The sequence below is a fragment of the Alternaria postmessia genome, assembly GCF_024291825.1.
Source record: "Alternaria postmessia strain BMP 2775 chromosome Unknown scaffold_3, whole genome shotgun sequence".
Lineage (NCBI taxonomy): Eukaryota > Fungi > Ascomycota > Dothideomycetes > Pleosporales > Pleosporaceae > Alternaria > Alternaria postmessia.
Window position 1 is genome coordinate 526,673 of NW_026260076.1, and position 18,998 is coordinate 545,670.

General features: G+C 52.8%; 4 protein-coding genes across 4 annotated transcripts; all 4 read left to right on the forward strand.

Annotated features, from left to right (window-relative positions):
• Positions 1–976: 976 nt before the first annotated feature.
• On the forward strand, positions 977–1,982 carry ASF1 (Histone chaperone asf1; the record flags this gene model as incomplete). Its single annotated transcript, XM_051727261.1, has 4 exons — positions 977–1,085; positions 1,136–1,175; positions 1,228–1,536; positions 1,589–1,982. The coding sequence occupies 4 exons, from the start codon at positions 977–979 to the stop codon at positions 1,980–1,982; spliced, it is 852 nt and encodes a 283-aa protein (XP_051593068.1).
• Positions 1,983–3,089: 1,107 nt separating this feature from the next.
• J4E82_000942 (uncharacterized protein) lies at positions 3,090–10,380 on the forward strand (the record flags this gene model as incomplete). Its single annotated transcript, XM_051727262.1, has 9 exons — positions 3,090–3,202; positions 3,267–5,823; positions 6,743–8,454; positions 8,500–8,593; positions 8,649–8,917; positions 8,968–9,730; positions 9,779–9,937; positions 9,987–10,129; positions 10,182–10,380. 9 exons carry the CDS (start codon positions 3,090–3,092, stop codon positions 10,378–10,380), a joined length of 6,009 nt encoding a protein of 2,002 aa, XP_051593069.1.
• Positions 10,381–10,959: 579 nt separating this feature from the next.
• J4E82_000943 (uncharacterized protein) lies at positions 10,960–13,827 on the forward strand (the record flags this gene model as incomplete). The annotated part of the gene is made up of 3 exons (XM_051727263.1): positions 10,960–11,247; positions 11,319–13,256; positions 13,306–13,827. 3 exons carry the CDS (start codon positions 10,960–10,962, stop codon positions 13,825–13,827), a joined length of 2,748 nt encoding a protein of 915 aa, XP_051593070.1.
• A 579-nt stretch (positions 13,828–14,406) lies between these two features.
• J4E82_000944 (uncharacterized protein) lies at positions 14,407–17,172 on the forward strand (the record flags this gene model as incomplete). Its single annotated transcript, XM_051727264.1, has 1 exon — positions 14,407–17,172. One exon carries the CDS (start codon positions 14,407–14,409, stop codon positions 17,170–17,172), a length of 2,766 nt encoding a protein of 921 aa, XP_051593071.1.
• Positions 17,173–18,998: the final 1,826 nt, after the last annotated feature.

Below are 18,998 nucleotides of genomic sequence, written 5' to 3' on the forward strand. Positions count from 1 at the left end.
GCTGGATGGTGCAGGTACCCAGGACCCAGACTGTCCAGCAGCTGCGGATAATGTCAAACCTCTAGAGAATCGTGCGTTTGGAAGTTCTCCTCCTCCCTGAATCACAGATGCTTGGACGACTGTTTCGTGGTGACTGTGTTGGCAGCTTTATTGCGACCTAGTAAGACCGTCAGCCCCACCTTGGCTCTTCGTGAAGCACTGACTATGGCTGATTAGTCTATGTCAGCGTCATTGGCTCAGTCCCATGTCCCACCAAACTCAATCTACCTTGGTTGCAAAGACGAGGCTGTGGGCATGACAGTGGAAGCTTCCACGTGGCTTGTAGTCTCCAGGCATTTGTCAGGTATACACGGAGATTATGAGCTATATATCTCTGAACCAACGCCTGCGATGCAAAAGCCGACCATTATGAGATCTGGCTCAATGGTATCCCTCAACACTACACAGAGAGTCGCGCATCAAACCAAGGAGATGGTGTTGTCCTCCAACCAAAGACTACGTATAACGTTGACCGTATTTGCGACGTTCCTGGAGCCAGTGAGGCTAATGCAGTTGACTGGATCCAAGTCTCGCTACTAAGTACCTACCAAGGTCAATCAAGCACGAAATCTATCGTAACATGGGTAATTGGTAGGCTCGGAATCAAGCAAGGAGCGATGCTACGCCTGATCAGTTCGTCTCATTTGTTTCCAGATGCGGGGGACAAAGAGCATACGACCTCGACGCGAACGCGTAACGCCTGGTCACGTTTCCAAAGGACGCGACCCGCGACAGGCCTAAAGACAATGATCCACTGATCGTTGCCGCCGCGATCTCTCTAACGCACGTCCTCACCGCTTCCATAACAAACACCTTTTCCTGCCGCCTTTTGCAGAATCCCCACCACGCACGCCTCTCGACTCCCAAATCCATCACATTACCCAAACCAGTCGTACCACCTGCGTTTGTTCCCAATCAATTACCCCCCGACTCCAAAATGTCTGTCGTTTCGCTCCTCGGTGTCGAGGTTAAGAACAACCCCGCGCGCTTTGACGAGCCATACGAGTTTGAGATCACCTTCGAGTGTCTTGAGCAACTACAGAAGGGCAAGTGCGCCCGAATGTGCATATCCGCCACTGTCACTAATAAATTCCAGACCTCGAGTGGAAGTTGACCTACGTTGGCTCCGCGACCTCGTAAGACCACTCCTGTATCCCCTTATGAACACGTCTGATCAACATACTGCAGAAACGAGTACGACCAAGAACTCGACTCTGTCCTCGTCGGTCCTCTCCCGGTTGGCGTCAACAAGTTCCAATTCAAGGCCGACCCCCCCAACCTGTCGCGCATTCCCAACAGCGAGATCATCGGTGTCACAGTCATTCTGCTCAGCTGCAGCTATGATGAGCGCGAGTTCGTGCGTGTCGGATACTATGTGAACAACGAGTACACAGACGAGGCGCTGGCACTCGACCCGCCTACCAAGCCCGTCATCGAGAAGGTGCAGAGGCAGATTCTTGCAGAGAAGCCACGAGTCACGCGCTTTGCCATCAAGTGGTATGTTCAAGCACAGACAGCTACGTTCCTTTGGCAGTACTAACCTTGGTAGGGACTCCGACGAGTCTGCACCCCCTGAGTTCCCCCCTGAGCAGCCAGAGGCCGACCTCACCGCAGACGGAGACCAATACGGTATCGAGGAAGAAGAGGAGGAAGAGGAAGAGGGTGAGGGTGCTGCCGCTGAGGGCGAGGATGCTGCCATGGCAGGCGCCGAGGACACTGCAGGCCCCGCCAACGACGAGGATGCCGAGTCCGAGGCCGGCAGCGAGGAGATTGACATTGAAGATTCAGAAGACGATGAGGAGGAGGAGGGCGAGGAGGGCGGCGACGATGACATGGAGATGGATGAGGGTGAAGCAGGCGCCGCCAACGGTGACAAGCCAGCCCAACAACAGCCCGGAGGTGCCCCGCAGCAACAGTCTGGTGCGGACGTGATGGTCCACTAGATGTGCCTCTATCCTTGTTGCTTGCATACTTCATCATCGCGGATGCCTCGAGCAGTAAGCGATCTCCGCCGCCTTGTGGTTTCATTCCAGATATGTATACAGTAGCTGCAGTGTTGCTCTGTCAACACGGCTTTGTCTTCGTCTTATCACGAAGGAGTTGAATTACGAATACCCTATTGAATTTGTAGCACATCATACGTGACAAACTGCGTGCTATGACAGAAACCTTGGTGATGAGGCCTGGATGGCTAGAACGTATGCAGCCGCGCAAGCCATTGCTGCATTTCGTCTCCGTCCTCACCTGGTGGATCCGCCGTCAGATCCGAAATTGTTACGACAGGCGTGCGCGACCGAAAGTGGTGGTTCGGAGCAACGTCAACGTCACTGCACAGCCTCGAAGTGAATGGCACAGTAACGTGAGCTCGGCGGCTGGTTTCCGAGACTTGTCGAAACATTTATAGTAGCTGTGAACGACAGGCGGGTAAAGGATGACATTGTTAACAAATGCCGGTCACCACCTCGAGGGACCATCCACTCCTTGTTCTTGTGACCTTGGAAGCGCACATGTATGCAAGCTGGAGAGCTCACTCGGGCCTCAACGTCAAATAACGCACCTTTCACTACCCATATTCCTAGGACTGCCGCGATTACTTCAGCATCTGTTTCAGTAGCAAACAGCCTGCTCCGCCGTTTCGAATCTCTCCTGAACCTATTCTTTTCCGCCTGCGCCACTCCTCAACCGCTCACTGCCGCCGCCTCCGCTACTTATACCGCCGCCTCTGGCGACATACTTGATCCATATACGACTACGAGGGATCGACGGCTTTCTCGTATACGATACCCGACAGATCGCAAGGGTTGTCGGCGAGTTCGCATTTAGCGACGGCGATTCAGGGACATACCCCACCAAGTTAAGGTACGTGGTACGCTCATTTCCTGCTCCACGCGTCACTCGGCATGCATGGCGGCCTCGATGACTGCTTCGCGGAACGGTCCTTGGAACCAGGCGGCAACCTGCATAGAACGCTGTTTCTCTTGGACAACGGCTGACGCCTACATCTCAAGCATCACAGCGTGCAGCAGTTGATACCCTATCGCAACATCATAATGAGCTACCACCAGGGCCAACCCCAGCTCGGGGCGACTTTTGTGCCAGGAGGCTTCGATGACTATTATATGCCGGCTCCTTCGCCTGAAGTCATCTCGCCTGCGCCTCAGCGGTTCGTTCTAGCCCATCACCATATGCATGCCCTGAAATTGCGGCTGACGTAGGTTTGGCGGTAGGATAATGCCCGAAGTGCCCGAGAACATGCAAGAAAACATCGCGCATCTGGAGCTGGAAGCCAACGGCCCTCGTGGTACCAACGGCGCCATGTCACCCATGCAGGGCTACAATCAGTCACAGCAGAACTTCCCGCCGCGACAGGCGAGCTACCAGAACGAGCTGCCTGTCCACAACGATCAATGGCCGGCGCGGCAAGCGAGCATCTCCTCTGCCTTCCGGCAACCACCAAACGTGCAGCCTCAGTCGGTGCAGCAGCAGCCGTCGCACGACTACAACCAGTTCGCCCAGAGCCACGACTCGCCCAACTTCTCCCCCTTCCCCAAGCTTCCCAACAAGCCTCCGAACGTGCCGCCGTCCGACGATGAGAAGGAGGCTGTCCTGGAGAATGCCCGCTTGCCGGTGCTCAACTCGAATGATCCCGAGATGCAGCTGGCATGGGCACAAGATGCACTGCAATATGTAGACGCCGCGCAACTGCACGAGCAGCGCATTTCAGAGATCCAGGGGGCGAGACCGGCCACACCACAAGTCGAGCACCAGCTCCGTCTGGACGCGATGAACGTAGTCACCTTCTTAGCGGACCAAGGCCATCCGAAAGCGACCTTTATGCGGGGTATGTGGCTAGAGTTTGGCAAGTTTGGCATGCGCGCAGACAAGAAGGAAGCGTTCAGATGCTACTCCCGCGCGGCTGCAAAGGGATACGCAAGGGCAGAATACCGCATGGGCATGCAGTTTGAGCAGTCGAATGACCCCATCAAGGCTCTGCAGAACTACAAAGCTGGCGCCGAACAAGGCGACTCAGCCTCCAACTACCGTCTTGGTATGATGACGCTGCTCGGACAGCACGGCCAGCCACAAGACTTTGCAAGAGGAGTACAACTGATCAAACTGGCTGCGGCCACTGCCGATGAGAATGCTCCACAGGGTGCTTACGTGCTGGGCATGCTTCAGGCGCGAGAACTGCCCCAAATCAATGTGCCCGAGATGTTTTTGCCCTACGATGAGAAGGGCGCAAGACAAAACATAGAGAAAGCCGCCTATCTCGGGTTCGCAAAGGCTCAGCTGAAGATGGGCTCCGCCTACGAGCTCTGCAGTCTGGGCTGTGAGTTTAACCCTACGCTGTCGTTACACTACAACGCACTCGCATCTAGGCAGGGTGAGCCCGAGGCAGACATGGCTATCAGCAAATGGTTCCTCTGTGGACACGAAGGAGAGTTCAATAAGAACGAAGAGCTGGCGTACCAATACGCGCAACGTGCCGCAGCGGCTGGCCTCGCGACAGCAGAGTTCGCCATGGGCTACTTCAACGAGATCGGCATGAACACGCCGGTCAATCTTGACAAAGCCTTGGAGTGGTACGAAAAGGCAGAGAAGAACGGCAACAAAGATGCGACTGCACGTATAGAGAGCATCTCCAAGCTGTCACGGACGCTGTCAAAGAAGGACCATGAAAACGTCGCTATCAACATGATCAAATCGAAGCACGGCTCCATGCGAGGGCAGCGGCCAGCGAGACTGCAAAAGTCACATGCTCCTATGCCTTCTATCACCGATATCAGTCCTTCTGATTACGGCGATACCTCCCCAGCCACCCCTACAGGTGGTCGCCATCCGCCAAGGGGCGATAGTACAACGCCGTATCCTATGTCTGACCAGCCCCCAATGATCTCGAATGCCCCCATGTCGGCTCCCTACGACCGTCCCTCTACAGCAGCGCCATACCCTATGGACAATGGCCCCCCTCGACTAAGTCCACAGCGGCCAGGTATCGCCGGTGGCTTTGCGCCAGAGGTGAGGGCTTCGAGTGCTCGACCTGCATCGTCAGCATTCAACATCAACCCCAACGTTTATCCTCCAAATGATCCTTATGGACGCGGCAGTCCTCGACCTAATCCCGGTCCTGGTTACGACTTGGGTCCGATGCCAATGCGTCCTCACACGAGTGTGGACAACATGGGTCCAGGACGTGGTGGACGCCCTTCCAGCGGTGGTCGTGGTGCGCCGCTGCCACCAGGAGGACCAGCGAGTTACAGACAGCCGGGAGGACCGAGCGCTCAACGTCCAGAATCCCAGAACCGCCCATCGACGACGCAGCCTCCTGATATTGGATACAGTGCGCCAGATGGACGTAACAAGCTGCAGAAACCGACAGGGGCGCCACTCAAGAAAGCGCCCACACTGCCAGACATTGGCTACGTCGCGCCTCTCGAGCCCCGCCAGCACACCCGCCCATCTACAGTTCAACCAGGTCAGGAGAGTAGGACTTCTTCACGGATGGATAGACCCTCGACTACTACACCCGGTCAAGGCTCCCGACCCTCATCACGGCCAGGCTCCTCTGGTCGTCCTAGCGGATACGACAACATGCCCAAGCCTAATAGGGTACAAACATTGCAACAACAGCAACCACCTCCCAAGCCTGCGCCAGTGCAAGCAGGTAAGCCGGCGACGCCTACACCACCTAAGCCAGCGCCATCAGCTGCTTCGACACCAGGCAAGGGACCAAAGACGTTTGATGAGATGGGCATAGGACAGGCGCCTAAGGACAGCGATTGTGTAAGTTGCATCACCTCTGTTGGTGACCAAAAACGCTTGCTGACGTATCTCAGATTGTCATGTAGATTGAACAGTGCTGGCACGGCGCAATACTCAATGAATTTTGCATAGCGGAACATCTTAATCTTGCATAGTAGTGAACAGTCGCAGTACTGACACTTGATATACCCATTTTTGGAAACACCTGAGGCGGCGTTGGTGATTGTCTAGTATAGAAAAATTCCAGTCGCGAAATGACATGACCCAATTTAGTGCCATGGCTGGACGTTCAAGTGTGATGTGTGGCTGCAGGCCAAGTACGTGATCGTACCTAGCTTGTGAGCTGCTTCTATTTCAACAACATGTATTCTGACTACACACAGATGCCTTGCGGTTTGGAGCGTAGGCATCCTTGCGCGCGTAGAACATGAGCCGCTGTAGCACCGCGATGTCGCACTACGTTTTAGAGTAGGTGGGATGAGATGGCACCAAGGCAATCACGCGGTGACGCGCTATCACGTGTCAGGGTCAATCGTAGTTGAGTTGAATCGAACTGTAGTATGCACCATAGCCAACCCAGAACTGTCCTATATGATTCATGTTCGCTCAATACCATTTCGTCCCGACTGTACATCGTTTGTGAATTCTTATATTACCGCGTCAATGTGAGATCGCCAGGCACGGACACTAGCGCGGTTCCCGAACGGTTCAGTGGGGGAGGAGCGCGTTCTGAACTGCCTCGCCTGCAAACGCTTACCAGGCCCCTACAACTCAACCGCGCCCCCCCAACTCTTTCTCTGGGATCGGAGTAGCCGCAGTAATGTCTGCGAAGCGCCCTCGCGCTCTCACAGATGGGGTTGATCCTAGCGGCTCAGGTAGCAATAGTCGCGTACATCAACCGTCCCAAGCCAGCACCAACACATATGCTAACACTGTCTAGGGCAAACGAGCCCGACAATCTGAATCCCAAGACAGCGACCAGTCAGATGACGAACGATCCGACGCGGCAAGCGGCAGCGAGTCACCCGATGATGAAGGTGAACAGACTCGCGAACATGAGATATGGGCAACACAGCAGGTGCAGAGAGAACGCCAGGCGACTGCAAAACGGCAGAACGAGCCAACGGACTCTGGTATCATCGAGGAAGTTCAGTGTATCAACTTTATGTGTCACGAACATCTAACGGTGACCTTGGGACCTTTGATCAACTTCATCATCGGACACAACGGTAGCGGCAAGAGCGCAGTGCTCACAGCAATTCAAATTTGCCTGGGTGGAAAGGCTACAGCCACAAACCGCGCCCAGAACCTCAAGAGCCTCATCAAGGAGGGCAAAGAGCACTCCTCTGTGTCTGTCAAGATTAAGAACCAAGGGCCACTCGCTTACAAACCTGCGCAGTACGGCGACTCGATCATCGTCGAACGACACTTCAGTAAATCCGGCACTTCGGGGTTCAAGCTCAAAAACGTAAATAACAAACTTGTTACGAACAAAAAGGCTGAGCTTGAAGACATCCTGGACGCGTTCTCTATGCAAATTGACAACCCAATGAACGTGCTAACGCAGGACATGGCAAGACAGTTTCTGAACCACTCGACATCGAAAGACAAATACAAGTTCTTCCTGCAAGGCACGCAGCTCGAGAATCTCAATAGAGACTATCAGCAGATCGAACAGTCTCTGGAAGTGATGAATGCGAGAGCAGAGGTCAAGGAAGCCGACCTTAGGGTCCTGAGAAACGAGATGGAAGTGCTGGCGAGGAAAGCTAAACGCGCGGCAAGTCTGCAGACCATGCGAGATAAGGAAGCGGAGCTCGCCAATCAAGCAGCGTGGGCGGCTGTCCGGGAGCAGGAACAAGAGGTGGAAAACAGTTTAAAGGAAATCACGAAATGCGATGAAGTCATACAAGGGCTACAAGGGGACGCAGAGAAGGCAGCAGAGCGTTACGAACAAGCAGATCAAGCCTGTGAAGCTGCGAAGCAATCTGTCACTGATATTACAGCTGATTTAGAGCCTGCGGAGCAATCGTTACTTGAGGCCAGAGGGAAATTTCAAGACATCAGAACGAAACTCCAGCAACTACAGCCTGATGAACGGAATGTTCATAGCGAGTTGAAAGCAAAGAAGAAGAAAGCGCAAGATATCAAAGCAGAGATCGAGCAATACCGACGACGACAGGCTGAAGCGGACAATGGTCGTCATGCCGAGAAGGCTCGGGAGTGTGAAGAAGCCAAAGTACAACGCGACAATGCCAGGGCTGCGTTCGAAGCCCATGATACAGGCCTTTCAGCTCTGCAGGAGAAGCTCAAGGACGCCCAGAAGGAGCAGCACGAAGCGGATCGTGAAACGGAAGAGGCGCGGGCCGGCGTCACACGCATCATGAATACTATCAGAGCACTGCAAGGAGGCCAGAGCAACTGGATCGAAGCGTATCCAAATCACAGAAAGCTGAATGAGTTACTCAATGCGATCAAGTCTGAGCGCAGGTTCAGAGAACCACCAGTCGGGCCTCTCGGTCGTCACGTCAAGTTGGTGAAGTCTCAGTGGGGCCGGATCTTGGAAAAGCAGTTCGGTCAAGCCTTGAATGGGTTTGTTGTCACAAGCAGGCAAGATCAGAATACACTGTCTGTCCTGATGAACAGGATTGGCTGGTATGTGTTTACTTCTCATTTCGTCGACGAAGCTAACAAATCTAGGTCTGCTCCAATATACATTGGCAAAAAGGCGCACATAGACACCACTGGGAGTGAGCCTCCGGATGAACTTGTGACATGGATGAGAGCTCTTACGGTAAGCACGGTCTCTGCGCGAATGGTGTAAAGATATCCAGCTGACCAATACACAGATCGAAGAAGACCTTGTTCGAAATCAGTTTATTATCAATCAGTCGATCGAGCAGACCGTGCTCATCGAGGACATGAAGGAAGGTGCCCATTTCATGGATGCCCGTGGAAAATCGACCGAACATGTTAAGATGTGCTTCACTTTTGCAGATGGCGACACTCGAAAAGGTCGCGTCATCAGCTACACCAACAACGGAGGTATCAACAACAGCCCGATTGCGGAATACTCCGGACCTCTGCGTATGCAGGTAGATGAGCCTACACAGATCAAGTGCGAACAAACGATCCACATGTCTGGAAACTTGCTAACTAGATATGTAGGACAGAGGAGAGAAATCTCGCTCAGGCTCAAAAACAACTTGAGGCTTGTGAGAAGATCTCTAGTCAACGGCTTGATCAGGTCAATACATGCAAGTCTCGGATACGAGATCACGAACGCCAGAAGAAAGACCTTCAAATTGCTTTCCAACGTGCCAACAAAGAAGTGGACCGACTTGAGAACGAATTGGACGAAGCAACTCCTGACGCAGCAGCTATCCAGGTGCGCGAGGCAGACCTTGCAAAGGCCCAAGAAGAATTGGTGATAAGTGAGGGAACATTTGAAGATTTGAAAATCTCAAAATACCAGCTTGATGATGAAAACAAGGCGAACAAACGGGAGATGGATGAAGCGCAAAAGGTTGTCGCTGACTACCAGTTCCGCCTCGAGAAGGCGCAATCGACGGTTCGAAAAATGCAGGGCACGCGAGAAGAACAGCTCAAGCTCAAGAACGCCGCAATCGACCAGGTTGCCAAAGCTGAAGACATCAAGAAGCAGTGGCAAGCAGAGCTAGCCGATCAACAGGCCCTGCTGGTAGAAGTGATTGATGGTGCGAAGACCATCTGTGAAGAGCGTGTTTTTGTCCCCCCTGACAAGACATCTGACAAGCTCCAAGAGGCGATGGTCAGGATGGAGAAAACAAGAAAGGAGACAGAAAGGGAGCTCGGTGGATCGCAGCTGGATCTTACTCGGGCGGCAAGTGAAGCGAAGCAGAAGCACCACGATGCAATACAGGAGTATGAGGACATCGACAACTTGTGTCGTGTAAGTATAGTTGCATGTACGATTTTGACTTCTGCTAACATGGTACAGCAACTCATGAAGACCCTGGATAACCGACGTCTTCGGTGGAAGCAATTTCGAAATGGCATTTCTGTCCGGGCGCGGGTCACCTTCAACTATCTGCTGAGCGAACGCAAATTCAGAGGGACGCTTCGTATCGACCACGAAAAGGCTCTTCTTGATATTCACGTAAGTTTGAACATTAGCCCGACGCCGCACAATGCGCTGACTTTGCAAGGTTCAACCGGATATCACAGAGCGAAGCGGAGATGGTAGAGAAACCAAGACGCTCTCTGGAGGAGAGAAATCCTACTCTACCGTGTGCCTGCTCCTCTCACTATGGGATGCAATGGGCTCACCCATTCGTTGTCTCGACGAATTGCAAGTTGTCCAAAGTCCCCTTTTCCCTGCACTAGCTAACTAATTGTCCCAGTGACGTCTTCATGGACAATGTCAACCGTGAGAGAAGTTTACACATGATCATCGAAGCTGCTCGCCGCTCAATCGGTCGACAGTTCATCTTCATCACCCCACAGTCGATGAGCAGCGTCACCCAAACCTCGGACGTCAAGATCATCAAGATGTCGGACCCAGAGCGTGGGCAGACGGCACTGAACATGGGACGAAGTTGAGATGCCCCTGGGATACGGCGTTGATTTGTTGAGCATTCTATCGGCGTTGTTGTATGAGGCTACTAACCATGGAGTTTTTGGATGGTTATACCCGCTCACAAAGGCAACTTTGATTTCATGGCAAGCAGTATACATGTATAGTACCGTAGTTTCAGTGCAGACGCAAGACTTGGATTGTCTCCGCAGTTGCATGTACATGCGCAGTGGACGGATGCATGTACGCCTAGCATGGTGAAGTAAATCAGTCGAATTTTGCTATGTGGAGAAACTGGTTGTGTTGACTCTCGTATCAAGGTGGTCGTAGGACGTGTCAGCTCATTTGCCGCGCAAAGCGTAGTTGCGGCGTAAGCGGCGGCCGGGGCTGTTGTACAGGGAAACGGAGTTGGCATGATGTGCACAGGGTCTCTTGGCCAACCACGTCGATTGCGAGGTCTGATACAACACTTGCACTCGACGGCTCGCTGGCAAACCTTGGGCACATGTAAGAACCGTGTTCTCGTGCTGTTCCCGCACTCGGCTTCCCACCTCCTCCGGGAGCCTATATGCTGCCCCCCACGACGTGTCGGTCCCACACACACCATGGCCGACTCCCCACCCTCAACACCCGACACTCCACGAACTGCCTCGCCGCTACCTTCCGAGAGGGACCTCGCCCGCGCCTTTTCGCCCTCCTCGGACGATGCGCATACCGCCGAGATGCAAGCTCACGCCGAGGGTGTGTGGATGAGCGCCCCAGCGCCGAGCATGGTGAATGCGACGGAATCAGCTGAGCAGGGCGTAGAATCGAAGGGGAAGGAGAAAGCCACCAAGGGCCCCTTGAAGTTGCTGGACCTGCCTATGGATATCCTGAAGGAAATCATACACCAGGTGAGTAGGGCGGGCTTACGCGCAGCGCCTTGCAGGTGCGGCACGGTGTATGCTGACCAGCAACTCAACAGCTTCCACACACAAACGACCTCACCTCGCTCTGCCTCTGCCACTCGGCCCTCCATCGTCTCACGATCCCGTGCATATACTCGCGTTTCGACATTGTGTGGCCGGACGAGAGCACCCACAACGAGCCTCGCGCCGGCGTGGACGCCCTTACCTATGGTCTGGCGACACTGGTCATGGGCGACGACTGCTTCCCCCACCAGAACCGGCTGCGACTACAGGGACAGACGCCAACTTCCATACTGAGGACTGCCGCAAACCCATACCCCGTACCGCAGCGGCGGTTCGGCAACTACTACGGACAGTTCACAAAGAAGTTCTCACTCGGCAATGGACCGCAAGCATGGGTTCAGGAGTACATGATTACAAAGGAAGGCGGAAAGATGCTGGGAACGCTGGTAGCGCTTGCCATTGCGCGTATGGTCAACCTCGAGACATTCGTGTGGGACATGCCTACGGGTGTGCTTCGCGATGTCTGGCTTGCCCTGTCAAGCCTCGCGCACAGGAGTGATGGCGAGGAATGCCGTCTGGACCGGCTCTGGATACGATGGCACGACAACACAATCGACGCGCCAATCCCACCACCCGCACCGCCCATGATACTCAACAACCAGAACTTACCTCCGCCCCCAAACACTACGCATCCAAGCGGTCTTGGCACCGTGCAGGCTCCCATAGTCGTAGTGCCCCCGTACGCACCGAGCAGCATATCTGCCCTAGATCGAGTTGAGCACCCTACCTTTTCCGCCATACCTGCGCTGAAGAGCTTGAGTGTCTTGGATATCGACGAACTGCCATACCTCGATGAGATGAGCATCCTGATCGCAAGGTCCCAGAGGAAGCTACGCGAACTAAGAATTGGCATAGCTGCTCACGCACAGCAGCGAGACTGGGTGACGGTTTGGGAAGGTGAAGGTCTGCAGCAAGTCGACTACAATGCTACAACGACGGCAGCCTCTTCAATAGGAGAGAAGAGGCTAGGAGGTGTTCTGGGCATCCTTGTTGGCCGCATACACAACATGCGCCATTCAGAAGAGCCTCCGTCTCACAAGTCTGGCGCTACTGGTGTCACGGAGCGATCAGTGGAAGCAACGCCGGCCAAGTCGGCCGCATCCCTACCCCTGCCATCTATCGCCTCGCTCTCGTTACAAGAACGGGATCTGGAGCAGGACGTAGACCATTTTGGTAACCCGATGGAAGACAACTCTATAACGGAGGGCGTTAGTCTGTTTAGCGACAACCAGCCGAATGGTTCTGACCAAACTGCACAGACTGCCAACACAGACAACTCGGCTTCGAAGACATATGCAGAGTCCCCTCCTCATGGCGAGACCACCAATTCACAAGACGAGCCCCTACTGACTGGCAAACTGAAGCTAGAAGTCTTGGAACTCGAACGCGTTCCTCTCTCCGTCCCTGTTCTTCGCAGAGCCTTTGACTGGTCGATTCTGTCGACATTGACTCTTCTCCATTGTAGCAACCACGAACAACTGTGGAAGATACTGCGAAGGACATATACCCCTCGTCCCCCTTACCCCGGCTCACCATCTTCGTCCAAGGCGTACAAGGCGTCTTACACTCTCCGGACAGAGTATCAACTCAACCTCAAGCGAATTCACACCAATACCGTGTCCCCATCGCTGATCACTTTCCTTAAAGAAACACTGGCGCCCAATAGTCTTGAGGTGCTCTTCCTTCAAGAAGGCCGGTCTTACTCGTCTACGGTGACAGTAGACGCAATCTACAAGGGGCCGTTGAAGAGACACCGAGGTAGTCTGAAGAAATTAATGATTGACAGTGGTGAGAAAGGACCAGACGGACATACGAGTGCTAGTTCGAGATGGAGACGATGGATGCTCAACCGTGAGATTCTGACATACATAACAAGCGGTCGTATGAACAGCCTGCGAGAACTCGCAGTGTCTATCGATTACAAGGATTGGGTATGTTGCAACTCCTTGCAAGTCGAATACGTTTGACTAACTTTTGTAGCATCACTTTCTTCAGCGTCTTCCGTACATCCCTCATATTCGCTCTCTTTATATTCCCTTTATTGCAGACCACGCACATGGCAGCAACATAGATCCGCGCGAGCTCGCCTACCAGATCCTCGACATTGTGCATCTGCGACCGGAAATCGAGCTCTGCTACATGGGTCTGTCTACTAAGTGCTTCGAGATACTGGAGAACCGGCCATCGAACTATGATCTACGGCACGATGGTATGCACGCTGATGGTAGCGGCTCTGCCTACGCAACACACGATCCCATGCTTTCTGACGACGAGAGCGAAGCCACGGAAGACGAAGATGACGACGACATGGACGAAGGCGCTATGCCGCCTGGTGGTGACGACACAGAGAGCGAAGCGAGCGATGATGTGGATGTGGAAAGCGATGACGAATCGTTTGTGCAAGACTCGCAGAGAGGCCCAAAGTTACGTGTTCGAGAGATACTCTTCTACGAGGAACGAGTCGAGGCGTTCAGAAGGCGGCACGGCGTACTAAGGCCTTGAGATGATGGGATTGAACGACAGGTATGGTGTTATATAGTGTTACTGCGTCATTTACTATGTGCATGGAATGGAGCATGAAAGGGAATGGAGTAGGACGGCGTATATGGTAGATATCCTTGATAGTTCTTCATCAGGTATGTGGTCTCGAGACCTGGGAATCTTTTGTGCGCGAAGTCAGATGGCTTGATGCGTTTCAGGGCAATTTAATGTTAGATGTTAGAAATTCATCATCATTTAATTCAGCATTGGTAGTGAAAGTCGACTTGGTACCTTCTCTTCATGTGTAATTTCTATTGACGCGTTAGGATACCTAGATACCTCCCAAGGAAGGACAAAGATAGCCCCACGTGAATACGCGTTGTGCATGGCCCGAGCTCGATTTGTGACGATCGCGACTGCTGCATGCGAGAGCAAACAGTATTACCAGCCCGACACCCAACCATGAGCAGGCCTGTGATATCCGCATATCTACTGCCAGAACGCCCGTCACTCACACGCCTATGAGAAAAAAACCCCAGATCATCTCGAACACGAACCTAAACACTGGTCTAGTGGGGCCCCCAGCGTCTCCGTCCCGCCATGGACCATTCGACCCTCGTCTTCGCGTCCGTCTTCCCAGTCCTCTCCTTCTCACATAGCACGCCGACGCCGGTTGCGACACCGGATTTGGGTCACATAGCGCCAGGTACCTCGTTTGGGAGTCCCTATGCTCTGCGGAATTCTGAGAGCCGGACGCCAGCGCAAGCACAGGGCCAGGGACAACACAGAGCAGTCAAGCGCAACATAGCATGGAGCTGCGCAACACGATTCCTGAGTTTACCAAAAGACGTCAATTGCGTTTTGAGAACACAAAAGAATAGAGAAGTCGAAGAAGCGCTGAGCTTTTTGTTGAATGGAGAGGGCAAGAGTGATGATGGGAAGGAAGAAACTCTGGTTGAATGGTATACAAATGAGTGCAGGTTACACTTTGCGAACCACGTTCGGCCAGTGCTAGAAGATCTATGGAGGGACGAGGTTGAACTCGAGCGGTCGTGGGATATTCTTGATGAAACCCAGCGCATCCTCGAGCAAGTGCAGAACGCGTATCTCCAACCTTTCACCGAGCACTTGCTGCCCCTTGTGCGGCAGAACGCCAGTAATACGACCCTTCGGCCGAGCAGATCTACACAGATAGCTGACTCAGATACTGCGAGTGTAGCCGATTGGAAGTTCCGCCGGGATGTACAAGCTGTCTTTGCACATTGTCTGCCACTACAACGATATGGGAAAACGCTGAGCTATGTTCTTTACGACGCAGGATGCCGATTGTTTCGCATATATACCCGAAACGACGGTATGCAGCCGAGTACCACACCCGAGAACACGCAAGAGTTCAGGAAGCGGATGACCATGCTGCTACAAAGCCTCGAGCGCGTTGGGCTTGGTGGTGATAGTGCACAGAAGGCTTTCGCGCATGCGATGAATAAGCTGTTTGACTCCTTCATTACAAGCCACTACTTAAAGGTAGATTGGTACTCCAAGAAGTCCATCGTGCCGCAGTTAAGGTTGTGGATTCAAGACGGCTTCTGTCCGCTTGTCGAACTGGTATTGGAATGTCTGCGGTGCGAGCAGAGCAATATCCAAACCACTGAACTGACCTCATGGCAAGAGATGGCGCTGGGTAGGTTGGGACGAGCAAGAGTCGACAACTTGTTCGATTTTGTCATCAACTGGGACAAGAGTCTGGGTGCCATTCTGGACATCAAAGAGTATCTACGAGTTTCGAACGCAAAGCAGCATCTTACTTCAAGCTTTTCCCAGCAAGTATCGAGACGACTATTACATCCTGGGGCTACGACCACTTACATACTGAACGTCTACATATTCATCATTCGATCGTTCCACGAGCTAGAACCTAAGGGCGTACTCTTAGAGCGCGTAGCTAGACCGATCAGGCGGTACCTAAAAGAGCGTGAAGATACAGCACGAATCATCATATCAAGTCTACTTACTGATCTCAGCGATGAGACGGGCAGTAAGTTCTCATCGAACAGCGAGCTCTCATATGAGATTGCTAGTGAGATGGGAAAGCCGTTCGCAAACTACGGACAGGATACTGATGAGGAGCTCAACTGGAATGACATGAACTGGCAGCCGCTTCCACAAGACGCATCACCAGACTATAAAAAGTCAAAGGTCGAGGATGTGATATGGTTTTTGCTAACACTCTGGGAGCGAGAGGATTTTATCAATGAGCTGAAGAACATATATGGAGACCACTTGCTTAGATGTCAAGACCCTGAGTATGAGAAAGAAATCCGACTTTTGGAGCTCATCAAAGTGCGGCTAGGCGACGACAAGCTGCAGGCTTGCGAAGTCATGCTGCGAGATGTTTTAGAATCAAAGCGTATCAACGGTACCATCCGCACGACAATCAATGTACCAACTGCAGCATCACTTGTCACGCCAGATCACCGTAGCATAGAGCCTCGAACGCCAGATGGCCAACACCCGCGGACACCTCAGCCCCGAAGGCCAACACGGTTAACTCGAAACATCACTCCCTCTACCTCCAGTGCCGCAACACCCCCTGGTCCCACGCTCAACGCACAGATTTTATCATCATTCTTCTGGCCCCAGCTTCGCGACGACACATTCCGCGTACCTGCGCAGATTGATGCATTACAGAAGGAATACGAGTCACGTTTCGAGCGTATCAAAGGAATGCGCAAACTGCGGTGGATGAATGCCTTGGGCGACGGCTCCATAACCCTCACATTTGACGACCGCACTGAGGACTTTGATCATCTCACACCCTGGCAAGTTAGTGTAATTTATGCCTTCCAACCTCAGCCCGACGAGGAAACAAAGCATGCAGACAAAGGCGGCGAGGGTATAACACGCAGCGTGTCTCAGCTAGAAGAGATGCTGGAGATGGACGAAAGCCTCGTACACCAAGCCCTCTCCTTCTGGGTGGGCAAATCCGTCCTCCGCTTCCACGTCCCATCCACATATTCTATTATCGAGTCCCTCCCTAAACCCACATCTAAGACTGGTGCGCATGATGCCGACGCTGCAGCCGCAGCAGAAGAACTAGCTACAATCCAAGCCAACGCTACAAACAACACCGTGAAGTCGCAAAGCGAGATGCTAGAGGAGAAGAAGGATGTCTATACGGCTTTCATATTGGGGATGCTAACAAATCAGGGTAATATGAATGTGGGCCGCATAGCTATGATGATGCGGATGATGGTTCAAGGCGGATTCCCGTTTGGACCTGAAGAGGTGAAGAAGTTGTTGGGCGAATTAGAAGTCGATGGCAAGGTTGTTAGCATGGGTGGCGATGTCTGGAGCGTCAGGAAATGAGAGATTCTTTGTAGGTATGCTAGTGCCCCTGTTCATCGCGAGGCGCACATCAATGCATATGTCATGTCATTCCACTATCCTCTCTCAGTACAAAACTCTAAATGAGTGTACAACGTACATATCATCAATAACGCACGCCTCACCACCTCAGATACGAACGGATTAACCACGGCTCGAAGATGTCGCTACCAAAGAACTCAAGCTACAATAGTCAACGCTGCCAAAATTCGCGCGCCTCATGCACTTCAACACTTCTTCTTCATCACAACTTGCCCGACAGCTGTGTTTAGCCCCGCTGCAATAACATCGTACGACACAACGGATCTTTTTCGAATTCGGCGACTGCACCTCTGCAGAACGAGCGCATTCTACCCTCATCATTGCCAGTTGCGAGCATCGTGATGCCGCTCTCTGTAATCACTTGTCACACGATTCACGTGCACGCCTCGCAAATGTTTCCGCGTTACGAGATACCAACAAAGACTCGCTTCGCGGTCTACTGCTTGTTATCCCTACAATCGGTATCCCTCTTCCAGATGCGACCTCTACGTGACGCCGACATCGACGTACGATTACTCTGGATAGCGCTTCCCGCACAATTAATCTGGATGGCACTTCCCTTGGTCTTCGTCCTGAGGTTCTATAGTATAAACGACCACTCTAGCAACGATGCCAACGATCAACGTCCAACATACGTAGACCCGAGTCCTCCCACATCATACACAATACTACTTTCGATGACGCCTTTCCACCTCGGTCAGATCGCAATCTGGACACGAACCTACCTTGGCTCCCCACCTACCTTCGCCAAAGACATTACCTTCGCCAAAGACATTAGCGCAATCATTCAAGAATGCACTCTCCACTTCGCAATGTCCTTTTGGGTACTCTCCGAGTGCGAGTTCGTACGCGCGTACTGGCATTCTCATCTCCAAGAGTGGCCCGTCACTCTCATCACACTTCCTTTCTCCATCCCTTCAGCCAATTTCGATCATGACTTCCTCGTATCTCGAGATTGTTTTAGCTAGCGGTGGCCGTACCAATATTACATGCCACCCCGGGACGGATGGTGGTCCCTAGAGGCTCTCTTGGGAGTTCCACTCGATATCTTCTACATGATAAGTTTCACGTGGGTGGGGATGGTCTGCTTCCTCTATCCAGTCAAGCGCTTCGCGAATCCGGATCCGAATGGCGACAGCTTTACCGTGAAAAACGAGTTCATGGGAGTGTTCTTTACGCCAAGGTCGTACTGGTTCATATACCTTGACTTTGCGCTCCAGCGTCCAGTCCGATTAGTCAACAGGATGCTGTTTGAATTGGTTGCGGAGGGTATTAAGAGAGCTTTGGATCAGTGGAGGCAGCGAGATCTGCATGGGAAGGCTGATGGAAGTGACCTCGGGAGTACGAGCGACATATCCGCGTCGCGCACCCTTCGCACGGGCTCACCTCAATCCTGTTTGAACAGCGAAAACATTGCCTACACACGGTGGCCGGTAGCTGAAGAACTCTACGAGAATCCATGGAACGACTGGGATACTTCGAATCGCGATGATATTTCACCCGAACGATATATCTCTCAACCTCGCGAAAACTCTTCATCGCTTTGGTCGCATGTCTAGGCATGTCCGCCACGTCACGTCGAATCGCACTCCTCGTTAAGCACGAAGACCATTCGAACCTCCTGTACATGGTCAAGCCTTCAGTATGGGCAGCTGCGAATAGCGGTAGAGGAACACGAGCCGAATGGTCAATATACAAAGTGCCTGGCATTCATCCTTCGGTATCACACAAGGAGCAGACTGAGCTTTGGGTGGAGATATCGAGCA